At 43.1% G+C, this 22024-nt stretch overlaps 1 protein-coding gene across 1 annotated transcript in view; it reads left to right on the top strand.

The window, feature by feature from the left end:
• Nucleotides 1-22024, top strand: part of TENM2 (teneurin transmembrane protein 2) — a 1113787-nt gene that overhangs the window by 906164 nt on the left and 185599 nt on the right. The window contains exon 9 of the mRNA XM_080804500.1: nucleotides 6435-6640. Coding sequence (XP_080660626.1) covers nucleotides 6435-6640 — 206 coding nt within the window. The remainder of the gene's footprint in view (nucleotides 1-6434; nucleotides 6641-22024) is intronic.

Genomic DNA, 22024 nt, shown 5'->3' with positions numbered 1-22024 from the left:
GAAGCTGGAGATAAACCAGCCTGGACCATCATGAAGCACCTGCTTCTTAGGGCCAAATGATCACCATGTCCCCATTTTGTCCAGCTCCTAGGTAGGGAGCAAAGTTTGTCAGGGAAGCCACAGTTCAAGGAGATAGAGGCGGGATTCTGTGCTGCTTGCCAGGACGCCTTGCTCAGTCCCTACCCAGAACCCAAGGGTGGGGGCCAAACTTTCGGTGGGTGATTGTGGAATGGCTGTTTAAATCTTCTTCTCCTGATGCCACCAGTCCCAGCCCACACAGGGTCCAGAGGACCTTGCCCTGCTGTCTGGACAAGTATGTCCAGAGTATGACATACATCCCAACTCTTGATGTTGACCAAAAAGTATCTAGTGCTATATAGTAGATGCTTGACAAGTGTTTGTTGCATGAAGTATGAATGAATGACGTACCCAGCATCGCTCAGGACATTCATTCGTTATTATTAAATAAAGAAAATCCAGCAGCTTTCGCTGAGGCAGGCTGCACAGAATTGTCTGTCTGAGAAGCAGCTAGAGTATTACATCAACATCTGGAATTTGGAGCCCATGAACTTAGGACTTTGTTTTCTCTTTCCTTAGCAGCTTCCTTCACGTAACAGGTCCCTCCCTGCCTGCAGACACACTGATCGCTCATTGAGTACTGATGTCAGCTGCTCTGGAAAGTAACTTCCTGTTTCACTGAGTCCTATCCCACCCTTTGGCCCTTTTTTAGTTCATTGTGCCTATATGAGGGAAGAGTCTATTTTAATTAGACCATCACAAATGTATACTCCAAATCTGCAGTAAATAGCTACAGCTGTGTGTAGGCAGCACAAGACCTAGGTAGAAAGATGTAGATGTACCATAAACTGGGTACTGCCTATGTTACCCTAGTTAATCTTCAGAGGCAACCCTGTTATACAGATGAGTACACAAACCCAGAGAGGGACAGTGGTTAGCCCAAAGTCACACAGCTAGTAGTTGTCAGAGCTGAGATTCAAAGCCAGGGCTGACAAAACTCCACTGTGCAGCAGGCCTCCTGGGGTCTCAAGTCTTCTCAGTAAGGGCATCCGCACCCGGGGAGGGCAGGGAAGATAGAAACCTTAATTACTTTGTTTCCTTGTTGCCTGTCTCTCAATGGCACACTGTTAGGAATTAGCCAACTTTGTGGTCCTAGAATAGCTAGCAGTGCCAGGGGGAGCCCAGATTCAGATCCTCCTTGGTGGGACTGGGAGCCTGGCTCAGGGTACCGGCCTCTTTGACCTTCAAGAACAGCACAGACCTTCTGTCCTGGACACCAGCCCAGGGACTTGCCCTCCCGGGACAGAGTCCGGAGATGGTTCCCCACACGGGCTCCAGCAGGTTACAAAAGCCACCGTTCCTTTTTATCTCCTTTGAGGCAATGCTTGCATCACATATTTTTTCCCTTTTGTTCTTTTTAAAACTACAGAAGTTCTGCACATTCATTTTAAAGATTTGTTAAGTATATAGAAAAAGCTTTTTTCCGTTGGCTATAAAGAATGTCAGTGTAACAGCTGGCAAATCTGAATCAGATCTATAAATTAGAAATAGCCTTGTATCAATGTTAATTTTCTGTTTTTGAGAACTATACAGTGGTTATGAGAAAGAATATCATTATTTTTAGGAAAAACATATAGAAATATTAGGAGGTAAAGGAAGTCTTCTGTAATTTAGTCTCAAGATTTCAAAAAAAATAGGATCGTAGAACAAATGTGTACTTAATTTATGGAATCTGGGTGAATGATATGCAAGACTTCCTTGTAAAGTTTTTTTTTAATTTTTCTGTAAACCTGAAATTATTTCAAAAATGAAGATTTTATATATGTGTGTGTGTATATATATATATATATATGTATTTGTGGGCAGTAGTGAAAACTCCACATTGCAAAAGCATAATTCAGTTGCATATCTAGAGAATTCAGTTTGAAAGTAGTCACTAACCTTTAACAATAACATGACTTATGTTAAATGAATTTAATTTATTCAAAATGAAATCTGATAGTCCCTGCTCCCTCCCATGGGCAAAACACACACACACACACACACACACGCACACACACACACACACACACTTACACCCTTTGTAGCATGTACCCAGAGATGCCCCTCACCCCTCAGTCTGTAGAACACAGTAGACTCCAGTAGAATACCTCTTAAGATACCTGTGGGTCCCAACTACTCTCGTGTAGTTAAGGACACTGAGACCTGAGAGCTAGATGGGCCTCAAACTTAGTGGCTGCTTAGTAGCAAGGAGGAGAGTTCAACCGAAGAGTTCATTTACACCGCTGTTCCTTTCCACAAAAGGTCCAATGTCTTTCAGTATCAGGATTAGGACCCATGGCTTTTGGTTATTAATCTAAAGACCTTTCCACTATATTCCAGCTCCCCTGGTTTGCTTATTGATTTATAAGGGTTCACACAAAAGATAAATTAATAGTTTACTCATGATTTTTGAAAAGGATCCATAGTCAGGGTTCCTTTAAATAGTAAATTTCCTCATAAAGCTTTTGAGCTTTCTTTCTTTTCTTTTCTTTTTTTTTGTGGGAGGGGGGAGTCAATTTACATGCAATTTTTCAAAGCAAATCTTCCTTAAGGCTCCCATTTTACCTAGCAGTCGCAGGCATTATGTTAAGACGCCCCATCTGATGGGCAAGTGGAACTTGATTCAGTTCAACAAGCATTTATAAATCACCCATGGTTTGCCAGGTGCAAACCCCAGAGAGCCCAAAGATGCATTTGCAGCTGTGCCTGACCTCAGGGAGTACAGTGTCTAACATGAGGGACTTAGGAAGGCAAGCAAGATCAATTAGAGGACCGAACAGCAGGTGCTAGACACTGTAGTACAGTTAAGTGTAGATGCTATGAACACTGAGAAAAGGAGCCTATCTGTCTGACGGTAGAAGTGAAGGCAGGGTGAAAAGAAAAAGAGGGCATCAGTGTGAAGGTGTGGCTGAGCAGGACCTTAATTTCAGTGCTACTCAATAAAGCAGGTTTATCAATAAAATAAACTAGTTGATAAAGTGGCTATACCAGCTCCTGGAAAGTCCCACCGAAAATCAGTAGTAGGAATAGATCCGGACCACCAATTTTACACTCGTTCCCATAATTAAGTCTATGTCAGAAGAATTCAACTCTCTCTCTCAATTGATGGGGACACAGCTACATAAATGTGTATATATACACATATGCATGTATACATACATGTAGATCACATATCCATGCAATGTTTCTTTCTTTTAGAAAATCCTTTACTCAACAAAGAAAGCCACGTGCTTTCCCTCCTAGTTTTTCATTTTTTTAAGTTAATTAAACAGAACTAACTAGCATTTATTTTGCTATTATTATGTGCTAGGCCCTGGGCAAGGCCTCCTTCGTGTACTCCCATTTGTTGCTCCCACTCTATAAGACATTGACTATTATCATTTCCATTTTACAAAAAAAAAAAAAAAAAGGAGGTCCAGAGAGGTTAAGCAAATTGCTAGAGGTCACACAGCAAGGAAGAACCAGAGACAAAATTTTAACCCAGCCCTGTCTGGCTGCAGGGTGGGACTTTAGAGGATGGGATGTGAAGGAGGGGAGCCTACGAAACCCTAGGAGGAGGTGTGAATACTGAAAAGGCAGCCTGTCCTCACTGCTAGCTGCAGCTCATTTACCGAAGGCAGTGTCCTGAAGTTGGGTCTAGTGAAAGAATGGGGATCCCACTACTATATGAACCAGACCCCTGAGGCTCTGTGTCTGAATTTCTCCAGAGCAACTGCTCTCTGGCAGCTGGCTCCCTTGCGAATCTCCTGCATCCTCATTTGGCTTGACATTATCAAAATCCGTTTAGGTTTCAGCACTAGATTAGCGGGCTCATGGGTGCTGATTTCCTGCTTCTTTTTCATATCCTGTCATTAACCCAGCAACCCCTGAAAGCCCAACAGACATGAAGGAAAGCCCGTCTTATTAAGTTTAAAGATGAATAATTTCTTTAAAATTCTTTTTTTATTTTAAATGAATTCTTTAACTTGTTGCCACACTATGATTGCTGGGGTTACTTTTGATCTCTAAGTTATTCTTCACCGGGGGTCTTTTCTATTACACCCCTTCCTTACCAGGTCCTTATATTATATCCCTTCCCCCAAAAGGCCTTAGTGTGGGGGGAGGGGGAAGTCTGCCAACAGCAGCATTTTTAAGTACAAATTAGTTTTCAAATTATAATAATTAGAGCTTCTGATTAATGGGTGATAACAAGTGTTTCCCCCGGACATGTCATTATTTCAGCAAAATAAACAACATTCTGTTTAGGCTGAGAGCCTTACAGATAATAATAATAATAATGATAGCTAATTTTTATTTAGGACTTATGTTGTACCTAAAATTATATTAAGAGCTTTGCATGGATTAGCTCATTAAATCCTCATAACAACCCTGTGAAATAAATAATAGTGTCCCAACGGTACAGTCTTGGGGACTAAGGCACAGAAAGCTGAGACACTTGGCAAGTGCCAAAGCCAGGATTTGAACCAGGGCAGCCTCAGCCCAGAATCTCTGTTCTTCCATACTGTGTCGTATTCTTCCCCTGATAAAGAAGTATTCCATGTCCATTACCAAACATTACATGTTTGAGGAACAAACCATCTAGTCGCATTCTAAAGGTCTGACCCATTCGGGACTTTCTTGTTTTTTCTTAACAATATTATGTGATGAAAGCTTCCACACTGCCTTTAGAAACCCGTGCCCTGGTTTTATTATTCTCGAGGTCAAGAGTTTCTTTTTAAAGTCCAAATTATTGTTTCTCCTGCTTTATTTTAAGCGCTTGTTGACTTTTTATTTGATCTGCTATTGAGCTAAATAAAAATGAATCATCCCTTCTCTTATTTAAAAAAAAAATGAGGAAATTTAAAAAAAAACCCACTTCATACCCTCAAGTCATCCTGTGTTTTTTTTAATAATTTAGATATGGAAAACCTTCAGAGAGCCAAAAATTTCTCCTCTCCATTTTACAGATGGAGAAAGTGGCACCAAGGTCATTTATGAGTCTTGTCTTAATGCAGGGGCCAGATAGTAACAGACGAGGGCTGCAAAGTCAGACAGCTTCACTAACCCTTCGTGCCAGCCTTCAGCAATCCCATGACCTCTCCTGACTGTCCAAACCTTTTGCACGGAATTGCAGCCAAATATAGATAAATATTTTCAGAAAAGCCCATCTGTTGCAGAATGCAGAAGGGAGTTTGATTCTCATCCTTTGCCCATCGGGCTAAAGAAGTCTTCCAACCCACGAGGCCATCAGAGTGATCGATTACAAAGTGAAAAGATACCCCAGAACTTCTTTCAGAATTTCCATTTGAACAAATCACGAATAATCATTTTAAAGCTAGGCTCCACTTAGGTTCTATTCCCATTTAAGGGATCAGGAAAATAAGTCCCCAAGAGATGAATTTGCTTTCTTTGGGTGACTACCAGTAACTCCCAGCTTTTCCTTAATTCTGTGTTTGCAGATAAAAGCACCCTCAGGAGTGCAGAAGGTGCTGCTTCATTGTTATTAAGAAATCCTCTTTAAAAATAGGTATTTCTGGGGTGCCTGGGTGGCTCAGTGGGTTAAAGCCTCTGCCTTTGGCTCAGGTTATGATCTCAGGGTCCTGGGATTGAGCCCCGCATCGGGCTCTCTGCTCAGCAGGGAGCCTGCTTTCCCCTCTCTCTCTGCCTGCCTCTCTGCCTACTTGTGATCTCTCTCTGTCAAATAAATAAACAAAATCTTGAAAAAAAAATAGGTATTTCTGCAACTCCTTTTTTTAGAATTCTGAAGGAAGCCAAATGTGGGCATCCAATATTTTCTACATAGATGATTTCAAATGCAACAGAGATGCATTGCTGTCACCAATGAGAGAAGTCTGATTTCCACATGGTACTTAGATCCCTCCCAGGGAAGGAGTTACCCCCAATATTATGTTAGTCTGAGATCCAGTCCTTATTTTCTATTGTTATTTACTTTGGGCCAATGTTTGTTCACTATTGCTTCTTTTTTTTTTTTTCTTTCATTTATGAAAGTGTCAGTATATTGGACTTGTTTCTGGCTGGGAAGAATAATTAAAGGCTACAAAAATTAAATTTGGTGCCAAGTTAATATCGTTCTCATCTCCCCTGCTGATAATTGTACACTCCAGCACTATTCGAGGTTGTTGGAAGCTTTTCATGGACTTCCCAGACTCCAGCTCCTACTGTATTTGATCAGTAAAGAGCAATCACAGAAGTTTAGGAAGCATTGTGCCAGTATTTCACATGCCCTGGGTTAGGAGTTTATACTTAAAGAAGAACTTGCCATGAGTTTCATCTGCATTTTTTTTTTTCAATGCCTGGCATGCAAATAAACAGAAATGTAAAACCAACCAATGTGTACTAATGTCACTGACTTGATGTCACTTCCTGTTTTGCAGTGCCCTGGTCATTGAAAAACAGCAGCATAGACAGTGGTGAAGCAGAAGTTGGTCGACGGGTGACCCAAGAAGTACCCCCAGGCGTGTTCTGGAGATCACAGATTCACATGAGTCAACCCCAGTTCTTAAAGTTCAACATCTCCCTTGGGAAAGATGCTCTCTTTGGTGTTTACATAAGAAGGGGACTTCCACCATCTCATGCCCAGGTATGATCACGCTTGATGCAACTATGAGTTTAAGAAAATTCCTACTCCCTACCTACTAGGATGGCTATAATTGAAAGTTGGACAATAACAAGTGTTGGCAGGAATGTGGAAAATTGAAACATTGGTATATTGCTGGTGAGAACTTAAAACCGTGCAGCTGCTGTGGAAAAGAGTTTGACCGTTCTTCAGAAAGGCACACCTAGAATCACCATGTGACCAGCAATTCTACTTCTAGATATATACACACAGAGAACTGAAAATGTTCTTTCTCATAAAAGCATACACATGAGTGTTCAGAGCAACATTATTCCTAATAGCCAAAAAGTGGAAACAACCCAAATGTCCATGAACTGACAAATGGATAAACAAAATGTGACCTATGCATATAGTGAAATATCATTCAACTATAAAAAGGAATGAAGTGTTGTTACATACTAAAATATGGATGAATCTTGAAAGTATGGTACTAGGTGAAAGAACTCAGATGCAAAAGGCCACCTACTGTATGATTCCATTTAGTGTCCGAAATAGGCAAACCCACAGAGACAACAAGGAGATGAGGGATTGCCAGGGAGCAGGGAGGATGGAATTGGACTGACTGCTGGTAGTTATGGGATTTCTTTTAAGGGTGATGTAAATGCTCAGGAATTAGTGGTGACGATTATACAACACAGTGAATATATTTAAAAAATTACTGAATTATAAAATGGATAGTTTATGTTGTATAAATGGTATCTCAAAAAAAAAAAAAAAAAGATGACATTCTACCTGGTAAAGTCAGCTTCGCCAGCCTGGAGGTTAATCCTTGGGCATTTTCATTTCAGGTATTCTAGTTACTGGATTAATTTGTTAAAATATCCGTAGGAGATATCCCAGTATATCCGAAAAGAGTTGTGTAACCAAAATTCAGCCATTTCTCTGTGATTTCTCCTCCTTCCTCTACTGAGTTCCTTGGGATATCCTTGGCGCTGTGAAAGTGATATTATCCCCAGTGTTGGGAATGAAGAGATTGGATTAGATTATGGATTTCCTTATTTTTCCTCTCATCCATCCTTTAATTTGTCCTGGTAGAAATTTTATTATATACACACCATTGGGGATAAATTAACACCCACCTAGCCTGGTTTTCTTTTCCAATAAGAATTGTATATCCTGAGAAAAACCAAGTAGGGTTTTCCTGCCTCATTGGCTTTCAAATCCAGCAAGTACATAAAGAAGTACATTAGGAAAATACCCTAGTGGAAGGAAAACTTCCTTGACTACTCATTATATCCAGTCAAAGCTGACTTTAAAATGTGCTGGAAAGGTATTCATCTAGAAAATTGAATTGAAAGAATTGAAAGCTCTAAACCCATTGGCAAATGCTAAAGAGTCAGGCCACCATTTCTTTGTCTTTGGCTCGTGGCAGACATTGCTAATCGATGGCTGCACTTTTTCCTCAGTGAGCTCAGCGCACAGGTACCTCCAACAGAACCTTCGTGGCTGCAGCCACTACCAACTGACCAGTGTTGGCTCTCAAAATGAAACTTCTTTGTAATTCCAACTTAACAACCTGAAACTATCAAAGAATCAATATAAAGGACTAGAGGAGGGCTGTGGGGCTCTTTGCTTTGTTTTCTGTTTGTTTTGTTTTGTTTTACCATATACAGCCCAGGCTATAGGGACCAATATGTGAAGTGGTAATCAATAAATCATCCATCCATCCATCCATCCATCCATCCATCCATCCAGAAAAATATTCATTGGTCCAGACACTGATTATTCGGAGATGAGTTAACATAGTCCCCAACCAAGCAGAACTCCTGATACAAAAATTGCATCTGCTCTTCAAAGAGATTCGCATCCAGAGAAAGAGAGGAAGTCAGGTGAGAGGAGTCCCTGTGGTATTTCTGTGACTTCTGGCCAGGCAGCAGGGTGCTGCTCTGGGAAGTTATGCAAATTGTGAGGTGGTGTCCTTGACCTTCAAGCTCCACTGATTCTACTACAGTACAATGAAGGACTTGCAGTGGTGAAATCTGCTTATTGGCCTTATTCAAGGAAATATGAACATGCCTCTGGGCACAGCTGAGAATAACTTTTCTCTCAGCCGGTTGGATGCAAGGAGCTTTGCTGGAGAAAAATGCTTTTTCCCGACACTTTTCCCTTGCATGCTCTGAATAACTGGTATCCTGGAAAAGCAAATGATCATGGCAAGTCAAGTAGGTAACTCCCTGTACCTGAGTGATAGTGGACAGCAGCAGAAACATACTCTACCCAGTTTCCCTGCTGTTCTGACATTGCGGGACTCAAACCCTCAATGACAATGTCTTTTCTTCTTTTGTGGCTACACCACACTGTCCATCTCCTGCCAGGCTAGTGATTGTTCTAGCGGTCGTCCTCTCAAAATAGCTCCACTCCAGGGACAGCCTCATCACAGTTCAAGGGAAGGGAAATGAATAGGCATGGGCTGATGTACACTGAGGGTTTCAGTCCAGCTGCCAATTGGGAGTTTAGCGTGCACTAGAGGGTCAAGTAAGCGAGACACTGTGCAGATGCTTAGAAATGGACAAGACAGGTACAATATAGGGGCGCTTCTTAAAAAAAGAAAAAGAGAAAAAACCGACTCCCTACACATTTTCACGTTCAGTCACTGTCATTACATGCATTCATGTCCATTTGATGAGCTACATTTCCTCGAGGAGATGGTGCTTAGCTCCTTGCAGGGACAGGTGACTAACTCACATCTAGTACCGTTATAGAATTTCTCATTTCTATTGGCATATCCTATCAAGGAACATAAGTTCTAGGGGATTGGCCGTCTAGCCAAGGTGACTCATTTGAGCTGGAAAGAGAGAAGGAGAAAGAGATGGGGAGGGGGGATGGTTATGAAATTCTATTGGCTGTGTTGCATGAAATAGCTATGCTTAAATTTTATTGAGTATCATGCTTTGACCAAGAGCCTACAAGTTTTAGTATCCTTGTCTAAGGATATTAAATACAGAGGAGAATCCTTTCTTACCTGCTTAAATTTCTCAAGAATCAGAGTGAGTCCCAGTAGACTTTTTGAATGTAGTTTTTTATAGCAATACAGAGGCAACGGGGCATGGGGGAGAAAGTACGGGAATTGTAGGATGGAGGCCCTGCTGCATATTAACCAGGAGACCTCAGACTTAGCCCTTAACATCTTTTAGCCTCAGTTTGTCTACCTGTGTTACCGGGCTCGCAATGCTGCTGTAATCACGCCAACACAACAGATGTAGAATGGGAAAACACTTTGCCCACTAAAGCACAATATAAAGATAGCATATACAAGTGTTTCATGGTACTAAGAAATTCCGTGTGGCCCTAGCAAATACTGTATATAGATGAGCAATTATGTAAATATAGCTTCTTAAAGTAAAATTAATTTTCTAGTGTGTTTGCCTTCTTATGGAAGAACAAATTGTGTTTTCATTGTAGAAAAAAATTTCAAGACAGAGAAACCAAAGGAAGCAAAAACTGCCACAATTTTAACCCTTTTGGTAAATGTTTACATATATTTTTGCTTTAATGAAATCTATCAGTTTGCAAGGGGGGAAAAAAAAAAAACTAAGAATCTAAGTGGCTTAAAATAACAAAACCTATTTCTCATTTACCAGGGGTGATTTTGCCCCCAGCACAGATGCTTTTAGCAATGTTCGGGAATATTTTTGCTTGTCACATGGGGACAGAGTTGCTTCTAGTGACTAGTGGGTCAGGCCTAGGGACCTTGCTAAACATGCATAGGACAGCTTCCACGACAGAGAATTACCCCTCCCAGAATGTCAATAGTGCTGAAATTGGGAAACCCCACTTCACACGTTCGCATTGACTGAAGAAGACTTGGCACATTGTCAGCCTCATTCAAGGACACAGACCTACGGGACCTTCCCTATCAGGCAGATACTCATTCCCTGTAGCAAAGGAAGGAGAAGATGGTGAATTCTGGACCAACCCCTGAATACTTCTGCTTGGAAGTGACGCATGTCTTTTAAGCCCTTGTCTGACGGACCAAAGCAAGTCCTATCCTAACTTCAGTGGAGCAGGAAATACAATCTTATGTTGACCCTGAGATGTGGAGCACCAGATAAATCAACGAGAAGCCCTACTGACTTAACGATAAAATCTTGAGATACCTGTCCTTGTGGCTAGTATTTGTGTACACCCTTAATTCTTTCCTGAAAGTCAACCCGTGAGGACTTAGTATGAATTACCAAATTGTCCCTCTGGAAGTTTCCACCACTTATGCACCCTACGTTCCTAACTACCAGCCCAGGGCATAGGTGCCCATTTTATTTACCTGAATCCTTACATACACTGAGTGTTTTCCTTGTTTCGTCTTTGTCCACTTGAAAGGTAGTTATTATATTGGCTTTTAAATGCAACATTTTGACACCCTGTATTGCATTTTTTAAGACCTAGGAAAAAACAGAACAAAGCCAATATAAGCCAATCTCAGCCACCCAATTCAAATTCTTAGCAAGGATGGTGTGTGAGGAAGCCTAGTGCATCTTGCCATGTATTTGAAATCGGACAAACTGGACCAGATTTGCTCAACCCCCGTTCTAGAAAGGAAACCGATCAGACTTGAATAATAATAATAATCTGACCTGGCTATGGTGCCAGGCATCACAGGAAATTTCAGTGACTTGCTGCTGCAAGTCAGGGTCTTGGGTGGTTAAGGCGGTGAGCAAGCGCACTTGACAGTTCATCACTGATTGCTACTGATATGTCAAGCCAAGTAAAATCCTTTGTGAGAACCAGTCAATAATCAGCAAATGAGGTACATGATTAACCTGAGACAACAAGATGCACTTACCGCTTGGGAGCCCTGCTGAGACTCACCTTCTTCACAGTCCTGTTTAGCAAATATTAAAAATGCCTATTTCATCACTCAGACTGATGGAGCCGTGAGCCCAGTGACTTCCAGAGACAACGGAGGAGCAGAGGGTGGGCTTGCAGCCCCCGTGGGGTTCTTAGAGGGAGATGCTAGGGATTGTATGGCAGTAAGATGAACCAGACGCCGAAGACCCCTGGGCTTTAGGCTGAGATGTGACTGTGGGATGGGAAGCAAAACTAGCCACCAGACACATTAAACAATGGAGAACTGCATAAAAGACCACGAACTGCTCCAGGATCATGGGAAATCCTCGCGAGTCCGGGAGGTGGAGCATGTGTGGACCAAGATAAAATGAGCTGAGCACACGTTCCTATTTGTCTTTATCAGCAGAATTCCCCTAAATGACATTTTTTAAAGCACATTTATAGATAGTGATTAGTGATGTTAGCTTTTGCCCCCTTGGGCTTACCCCTTTCTGATTCAGAGCCTTCTTTGAAAATGAACTCTCACTTTTCTTTGTCCCCTTCTCTCTCGCCCAAGTATGTAAATGGCACACCATTGCAGTCCGAGTTGGGACTGGCCGGGTCCCTGGGACACGGGGACCCTGAGTGCTCTGAGCACCTTGCTTCGCCCCGCATGCTGACATCTCCACGCCCTCATGGAACCCACTGACCAGTCAGATGGGCTCATCCCAGACTGCCCCACTACGGGGGCAGCCGTGAGCTTCACTCAGGGGTCATTCCAGGATATGACTGTCGGCTTGCATAGCGCATCACATAGCAATTTTTCTGCCTTTCGGAGGGAGGCATATTTTTACAGGCATGTTTTTCAGACCATTCCTTTCCCAAAGAATTTGAGATATGGAGAAAGATTTTGTGAAACCAAGAGAGACTTGGCTTCTTCCGTATGGTGCTAAAAGTGCTTTTGGAAAGGTCTTCCTCAGGAGGCCCCTTGTGATTATCTGGTGCATCCTAACAGGAACCGAAACTGCCACTTAGGGGAGCAGACACCCCCCTGGGCAGCCACCATGCAGAGCTTGGAGAAATCTCCAGGGATGCTTGAGATTTTACAAGAGAGCTGGCACTGGGGGGAGGTACAGGGGAGGCCACTGCGGTTGTTTTTCAGGAAGGGTAATGTTTGAGAACATGGAACTTGGGGAGAAAGATGGAAACTGGAAAGGCAGGGATGAATAACAGAGGACAGCCCCACGTCGCGTTTTTAGACCGAATAGACTCTCAGAGGCGCTGTAATTTAGGAGTTTGCAAATTTCCTAGGCAAAGACCTTTATCTTCAAGTGAGATCTTATGTAGAATGCCATAAATAAAATGGATAAAAGCAATGATTTTATTAGTATAAATGTAGTGTATAGTTCAAATCCATATTTATTATAACATTAATCTTGGTAAATGTATGTTTACTGTGTGTGTAACAGAGAGGAAAACTCTCTATATATGGCTACACAGATAGAGACACAGGGAGAGAGACCAAACTCATGACGGCCGTTACCTCTTGGGGTAGGTAAGGAAAACAGGACTAAGAATTAGGTTCAAAAGCACTTGCTTTTAGCCATAATAAAATATTAACTGTAGAGCAAACTCTCTCCCATCCCCAGCACACACGCACAGAGATTGGAAATAAATATGACAAAATGTTAGCATTTATTCATTTGAGTGGTTCGAATATGGGTATTTGTTACCATATTCTTTATACTTTTCTTAATTTTTGTAATGTCTCTCTCTTTAAGAAAAGTGCATTTGTGACAAGCTTGAATCTATTTTGAGTAAAAGAAGCATTAGGAGGCTATAGATGGTGACTATAATCTTATATCACTCTCAAGATTCAATTTATTTATATACTTTGTTTAGTTTGCACCATTTTAAGAAAAATCACAATGAATATATATATACATATATACACACATGTATATATGTGTGTATATGTGTGTGTGTGTGTGTGTATATATATATATATATATATATAGTTGCAAATCACAGCAGTATTTTCTTTAATCATTTCCCTTACCGGCTCTGACTACTCTTCAATTAAATTGATCCACAAGTTTGAAAGAGGAGCAATAGGAAATAATTGTTTCAAGACTAAATTACTTAAGATACCTAACAACTATTTCCATCCCTTGTCTTAAATACAGAAATAGAGAGGTTGCACCCTAATCTTTTTTTTTTTTTTAAAGATTTTATTTATTTATTTGACAGAGATCACAAGTAGGCAGAGAGGCAGGCAGAGAGGGAGAGAGGAGGAAGCAGGCTCCCCACCAAGCAGGGAGCCCGATGCGGGGCTCGATCCCAGGACCCTGAGATCATGACCTGAGCCGAAGGCAGAGGCTTTAAACCACTGAGCCACCCAGGCGCCCCTGCACCCTAATCTTAAAGTTAGCTTTGAAACTGTCTTCACTAAAATACACACACACACTCATATACACACATGTATAGATACATAGAGATACAGATATAGATACATACCTATGATATAGAGATATATAGATATACCTATATACATGTATAACCTGTATGAGACATCCTACACGTCCATTTGAAATTGCACTCCTGGTATCACATTCTGGCAAGAACTTGTATTTCTGCTCTATGCGGCATTTGGTGGAACAGGATCCACCAGGACATTTGCTTATACAACTTTATCCGAGCAAACACACACCAAGGAAAACTGCTTGCAGATCGATAAGCTTCCTAACAAATGAGAGTTACAGAAGTTCAAGTCCATGTTCAGAGATATCAAGAAAAATTTTATTCCAACCTCTTCACAAAAATTAATGGCTTTGAAAATGTTAATTGAAACCCTTTTCAGGTTAAGGATGTTTTGTAAGGAAGCAAAAGTTGTTATAAGACAAAAATATCCATTAATCATCTGATCACTTACAAAAATGTTCTCCACTTGGAGCTCCCTCCCCATGTAACCCTACTTATGGTCATAAGAGTCAGCATTAGCTGGGAGCTCGACGTGCCAGGACTGTTTCCCGTGAATTATTTTATCCTCACAACAACCCAGTGAGGTAGGCACTATGAGAAGCAGCCCCATTTTACACGTGAAAGAACGGACACAGCGTTCAGAGAGGCAAAGCTGGTCCGTCCAGGGCTGAGCAGTGAGACCCCTCTCTTTTCTCGTCACTGGTCAGCGCTCTTTTCCAGGAGCCGCCTGCACGCGGTGCAAGGTAAACCCCACCGCTGAGGGACTGCGGTTACAGCTCATGCACAGACTGGAATTTCATTAAATCAGTGACAGTGGTGCCCGAGATCTGCCTCGAAGTGCCAGAGGAAGCCTTGGGACACAGGGCTCCTACTGAGGTAACGCAGAGAAATATGCAGCGGCAAGAAGTAACGAGGTGACGAAATCGACCCTTCCGAGAGGGGGATTATAATAACATCAAGAGAGGTCCTAGGACATCTGACAGAGATGTCCAGTGTGTTTACAGAAGCATCCCTTTTGACTGTGCTCCACCGGTCGAGCTCAAGTGATGCTGCATTGTTCTCGAGTGTTCCATCGATTTGGAGACGCTCATAATGCTCGTCTTTGACATCCCTGAGACCAGGATGTGTTTTGCAATCGATACAGCTGAGAGACAATGAAATGTTTGCCGTCGCATTTTTGTGTATGGATGAAAACTAAATGTGCATTCGAACAATTAGACTATAGTTCCTAATATAACCTGAATTTTCCTAAGTCTGAGATGAAAATAATTTGTTCTTAATTAGAGCTTCATTCTTCAAGATAAAGTCCTAACTCTGTTCCCATTTGTTAAGGGCATTCATTTTAAGTGGCCTTTTATTAAGTCCAAATATGCTCAGATAATTGATCCTATCGTAGATATCAAGTCAGTTTGGGGATTTAAATATAATTTTCAAAATATGTAAATAAACAGATAAAAATAAAGCTTAAGTAAACATTCTGCAGAATGCCGATGCTGCTGTTCCCAACACAGACAAGCATGGGCAGAAATGTATGGACCAGTCCAGACTGCCTGGTCTTGAACTTCAACCTCTAGTACTTCGAAGCTGCGTGGTCTTGGCCAAGTCATTCAGCCTCTCTGTGCCTCCATTACCTCATCTATAAAATGGGGACAGTAATACCACACATTTGTAGCACTGCTGTGAGGTTTAAATGAGGTAATTTTTATTAGGCACTTGGAACTGTGCCGGCACATAGAAATAAAAAAAAAAGGAAAAGAAAAAAGGAATGATAGAAGCTACTGTACCATGTTTTTCAAAGCATCTATAACACAAGCCCCCAAACAAACAATACAAATTTCAATTTTTTAAAACGATAACCTTTATTCATGTTTTTCTCATTATAAAAATAATATATGTTGATGCTAGGAAACATCGAAAACATTTTTAGTATGTTTTCCCAACAGTTTTCTGTTCACATGTAGCAATCGTTTTTACAAGTATAGGATTATACCATACATGCAATTTCTACCCTGATTCTTTACATAAAGATAGGTAGGGAACATCTTTCTATATCTGAATATTCTTCCCTAAACTCATCGCAAATGCTTCATAAATAGTCCATTCTAAAGATTAAAAATTTTTGGAACCAATCTCCTTTTTTCAGCATTATAATCCTACTATAGAAAACATCTTTGCAGGTTTATGTTAGTATTTTTTTAATAATTTCCTTATGATGAATTCTTAAGAGTGGAATTGCTAGCACAAAAGATTTACAGTATGTCAAGCTTTTATAACAATAATAATAGGCATAAGAATAGCTGACAGTGATTGCTTACCATGAGCCTGGCCCGACTCCTAATGGCCCTCAGAGGTAGGTGCCTTTATTATCGCTGGCCTAGGGATTGGAGAGTGGAGATTCAGAGGGCCGAAGTAACTTGCCCAAGGTCATGCTGCTGCCTGGGAAGACTGAGACCGTGCCCTGAGAGAAGCTGCCTGGTGTCTGGGATTCTGTTCCTCTTTGGTGCTTAGGAAGCCATTTTGTGACTGGACACATTCCCAGTTCTCTCCTTCTCTTCAGGGATTTGATTCATTTTCACAACCAACCCACATAAGACCCTCCTATTGATCTTGGGAGGGCGAGGAGCCAAATGTGACATTTTTGATAAGCCGTTGGCTAAAGACCATTAGATGGGGATGTGCAATAAATAAGAACTCACCTCAGCAAGGCACTGAGAAGTAAAACCTCCATTTTCCTGGCCTTATGGGAGAGGTTTTGCACCTTCCGGAATAGCCTTGAGGTATTCATCAATTTCACTGAACTTGACCTCTGTGTTGTGGCTCAGTTGGTCTTCAGAGCAATACCTCCTACGCCTCTCCAGGGTTGGATCGAAAGACAGCATGATCAGGGCATGAGCTTGTGGGAAGACAAAGTATGAAATCAATCCATCCATGCATTCAACAAATGTTCATTGAATGCCTATAGTGGGGATACAGAGATGAAAAGCATTGGCCCTACTTTAAGGAGATGGAGACCTGACATGTTGAGTGACAATGGCAGCATGACATAGGGAGGCCTGTGAGATGCGCAACCAGGTGCACATTCCAGAGTGTCAACTCTGGAATTGGCCTGCTCTGGGCCAATCGAATTTTATTGAATCTTGAATCTTATCTCTGCTCTGTAGTAGCTGAATGTTTATATCCAAGCCTGTCTAGATTCAGTTTCACCATCCATGAAGTGAGGACTATACGTCATCAGGTTGTTGTGAGTATAAATGAGATAATGCCTAGCAAATAGTGAGCACCCTGCAGAGATCCATCAGTCAGTCAGTCTGACGGCTACAACGCTTACAGCTCACTCACAGGTACCTGAGCAACCCTCGGTATCTGCAGGGAGAATGGTAAAGCTTCTGGCAGAAAGCAGCGCAGGCACGCAAACTAAGTTTTAGCTGGTCCTCCTCCAACCCTTAAGCCAGACTGCAAAGATCAGGGTCTTCCAATGTGGCCAAGTGATTCCTGTCACCCTCTCGATCGTCCTGTAAATATGTGAGGTAGCAGGGGGTCGGGGTACCTCTCCGGGGGCACAATGTGCTCTGCATCCTGCCATGTCCAGTCCAAGCACAGCTCCCCATGGGATGGGAGAGGGTGGACAGCGGGCCTCCTGCTAGCACTCCTCTCTTGTATGTTTCCTGAATCAATGCCATATATCATTTATGGACTTTGTGCTTGCTCCTTGTACGATAACTAATTAAACGTTAGCTATGACGATTCTTAAAGAATTGGATACAGGAGGTTTAACAGCGTAAAAATAGGCCACCTGATATAACCTGTGCAGGATTTGAGGAGAGCTTCCCGGAGGAGATGCTAGACAAGCAGACTCTTGGAAGGCAGGTTAAGCAGATAAAGGAAGAGGAAAAGGAGTGGAAGATCTTTCCAAGCAAAAGACAGCGAAGATATCCCTTGTTGTGTGCGCTGTGTTGAAGCTTCCCATGATGATTATTCTCTTTTTAGAAGCTGTGCTTTTCTTCAGCCATTGCTTGCCAACAAGGATATAGCTTTTCCTCCCTGCACTGGTTCTTACAAGACCAGGAGTGACCGAGGAGGATGACCCCTCTGGCGGTTTTGAGGCTTGGCCCTGTGTGGAGTGGTTGCACGCTTGCAGCCGTGTACACAGCCCAGCCAGGAATGCATGTTAAATCAAAGGAAGAAGTGGCCCCATACCATGAAGCTCAGAGTCACCTTTATGGGAGGGAATAGGTACTGAGGGAAGGTCTTGAAAATAGGAGATCAGGACTTCGAGTTTTCAACTGTTTCTCCCTGTTCTCAAAAATTTCATGTGAAAGGTTTAACAGTCTCCCAGGGAGATCCTGTCTTCCAATAGAGCCATCATTCTGCCAACGGTAGGCCGTAATATTGGATTCCACCAACATTAGCTGAGCACCTACTATGTGCCGTGTCTCAACGGCAGCAATGGACAAGTCAGAGCTGGTCCTGCCCCATGGGGCTGGTGGACAGTGACCTTAAGACCCCTCCAAGAAATCCCAGGGAGTGCCAGCCACCAGGAAGTGCATTGTCCCTGCCTTGCCCTGGCCTCATTGTTTAGGGATTTTTCCCTGTTTCCCTTGGCAACCCACTCTGGAAGAGCTACATGGGAGGCCTGCTGAGATGCTCACCATATTATCCTTTAGTAGTGGTAATTAATCCATTTATATTCATTTTCATCCTCCCCCCACCCCCATATGTCACCCCACCCAATACCAGAGACATTCAAAACATCCTCATTTGAAACCTGAAAACTACCATTTTAGGCTTGACACATGGGGGAAAGGAGAATTGGCAGAACACTTAATCTGCTTATCTTCAGCCAGCAAACCACCAAAACCACTGCCAAGCCAAGAGGGTCCTCGTGGGAACCAGGCATGGTGAACACACCAAGAGAAGTTCTCTTCTTATTACAAAGAAAGCTCTAGTCTCAACTTTTATAACTGTCAGAGCACTCATTCTCTCCTCTTCCACCAGCCTCCCATCACACTAAAAGGAAAACCTGAAATTGTTCTGAAATGTGCGCCCTGGGAGGGCAAAGACTGTAGGGGTGCCTGCCGGCAACACAGCCGTGCTTGTCCATCGTAGGTGCTCGGTAAATGTCTGATGGCAATTCAGTCACCAAACCTCTGCCCGCTGGCCAGCCAGCCATCTCCCCCTCACTCCCTCCACTCCACTGCTCTGGCCCTCCTGCTCTCCCCCCAGTCATGCCAGACTCACCGTCTCAGAGCATTTGCATTGGCCGTTCTCTCCTTCTGGAATGTTTCTCTGCCAGGTAATCCTATGGCTCCTTCCTTGCCTTTGCCAGGCCTCTGCCCAAACACCATGCCCTCAGTCCTTTCCCAACAAGGGAGTTCAAAACTGGACACTCCTTTATATGTTATCACAGACTGCTTTCTTGATCTCACATCAGTTTAGGTGTAATTTACAAGCTACCCAAGGTACACATTTTAAGTGTACAGTTTGATTCTCACAATGTGAAAACCTTATCTGTGTGAGTAAGCCCCACCAGAGTCGTGATCTAGAAGACTACCACCGCTCAGAAGCCCCCTGTGCCCCATGCCTACCTCCTCTGAGCCCACCTTTCTTGCTTTCTGTAGAGATGAAATTTGTCTTCTCTAGAGTTTCATGAATAGTGAACCCTGTGCTCTTTTGTTTCTGGCCTCTCATTCAGCCTAATATCTGTGAGATTCACCCACATTGTGGTATCAGTGGCTCATTCCTTTTGTTGCTGAGTAGATTTCCAATTGTATGGATAGACTGTAATTTGTTTGTCCATTACTTGTTGATGGGCATTTGGGTTGTCTTTGATTTGCTTTCTGTTTTGTTCAAAGCGCTCATCACTCCCTGGCATTCTTTTCCCCCATGGCAATGTCATCCCCTGGAGAGTTGGAACCTTGTCCACAGGACTCACTGCTGGAGCCCCAGTGTCCAGAGCATAGCCAGGCACATAGTCAGTGCTCGGTGTCTATTGAATACACAGGTATTTTTACATTCATTTCCCTTTGTAACATAAGGCCTGGGCAAGGCACAAGCTTGTGAGCTATGCTTCAGATCTCTTCTGTGAACCCCAATCTAGAGATCTTTAGGCCTTCCAGGTGAAACCAGATGTTAGCCCAGCCATGCCTGTCTAAGTGTGTCTGCACCCTGTGAGCCCACCTATGACTCTGAATTCCTGTGGCTTATTCCTCACTTGCCTGCCCTGTGACATCCAAGAATGGTGCTCACTGTCCTCGCTGGTTTCCATAAGATATTTGGCCACATCTCCCCTTCATTTTCTTCTTTCCTTGGATTTGGGTGTGTAAGGAGGGAGTCACAGGAGGAGGCTGCCCTGTGGCCTGGGGAGTCCCCAACACCTTATTGTTCTACCCTCCATTCCCTATACCTCCCTCTAGCTCCATTTCTCATACCCAACCGAATTCTTCCTTTGTCTCTTGAGGATATTGTCACCCACACCCATGTTCCTTGGTTTCTTAATTTCTATGCTGAACAGTTTGTTAAAGGGCTGTTTCCCCCAAAGAGATTAGTAAAATTGTTCCATCTCATTACACATGGGCAGGTACCTCGTAACCCATAGACACCCTAATTTTTGTCTTAGCACAGCAACTTCATGAGAGGAAACAGATGCTCTGGGCCAAAGACATGGGATTCAAATAATGAAACAAGTTGTTTATGCCAAATATGTTTCTGTTTACACCCCTACTTCTTCTGCTAGAGGCTCTGCAGTCTTCTTTGGGAGCCCCATTGTGTCATCAAAGGTCTTCCTGCCCTTGACCCATAGTACACTTTCTTCATCCCAGGGAACAGGAGAATAACGCCTTGCTCCCTCCAGATGAGGGAGGCTGGCCAACACCATGTACCAGCCACCTGATTGCCACCCTAGGCAGCCTAGGGTACCCCACGCAGTAGGGTAATGGAATGCTCTGTGAAGCTGACTCCCTGCATGTAGATCTCAGCTCCACCACTTACCAACCCTGACCCAGTTAAGTAACCTCCCCGTGCCTCAGTTTCCGCATATGCAAAGTGGGGCAAGAAGTCCTATTCAGTAGGACTGTTGGAAGCACTCAATAAGGTGGTACATGTGAATCTCCTAGAACAGTGCCCGGCCTCATTGAATGTGCCCTCGTGATGTCATCTGAACAGTTAGCAAACAAAAACACTGCAAAACGGCAGAGCGTTGACTAAAATGTCCTAAAATCTTTCCTGTGGAGTTTACATCTTCTCAGGGGTCCTGTCACCAAAACCCCACTGTGTTGGTATAGACTCTACTCGAGTACCATTCCCCTTGAGCCGACACGTTTTCATTCAGTCAGTCAAGACCTCTGTTGAGCCCCAGCCGTATGCCAGGCACTGGGGATCTGTGTTGAGTAAAACAGACAAGTCTCCCACTCTAGCAGAGGTTTGTGTCCAAGAAGGAGGAGATGGACTACCAAGCAAAACATAACAAATTGTGTGTTTTTAAAGAGGGATGCGTCTTTGCTGAGGAGAGAGATAAGCAGTGGTCAAGGCATTTGAATCGAGAATCATGGATGTCCACTCTGAAGTGGCCGTGCTCGGGCAGAGGCAGGATTGACAAGCAGCAGGCAGGTGTGAGATCAGGAGGAAGAGAAGGCCAGGCAGAGAGGCTACCTCATGCCCGACCCCCGAGGCTGGGATGAGTTTGGCAAGTGTCAGGAACAGAGAAGAATGGGGTGGCCCGAATACAAGAACAGAGAAGTTTGGAGGTAGGCAAAGGGAGTTTTTAGACCAGGGAGGGCCAACAGCCAGCAAAGCCATCCCCATCTTCCTGGCACCCTTTTCCATCTACCACAGTGGGACATCGCCTTGTCCTCAGGTGTCCAGCCTGGTTCCAAGTCTGGCCCTAGCACGGCTGGGCTCTGCCTTCCTCCCCTTTCTCTGTTCAGCAGCATCCTTAGGAGACTTACACAGCAGGCCAGCCACTGGATCTGCTGGCAGAGGCAGCCGGATTCTTAGGAAATTTGAACTGACCTCCTATAGTTGTTAAGACTCACACAAATCCAAGTTCAAGTCTGTGCTTGGCCACTGACTACCATCAATGGCCCTGGGTATGTTACTTTACTTCTG

The sequence above is a fragment of the Martes martes genome (assembly GCF_963455335.1).
Source record: "Martes martes genome assembly, chromosome: 5".
Classification (NCBI taxonomy): domain Eukaryota; kingdom Metazoa; phylum Chordata; class Mammalia; order Carnivora; family Mustelidae; genus Martes; species Martes martes.
Note: the sequence above shows the minus strand (reverse complement) of the source record. Positions and strands in the feature narration are given on the sequence as shown.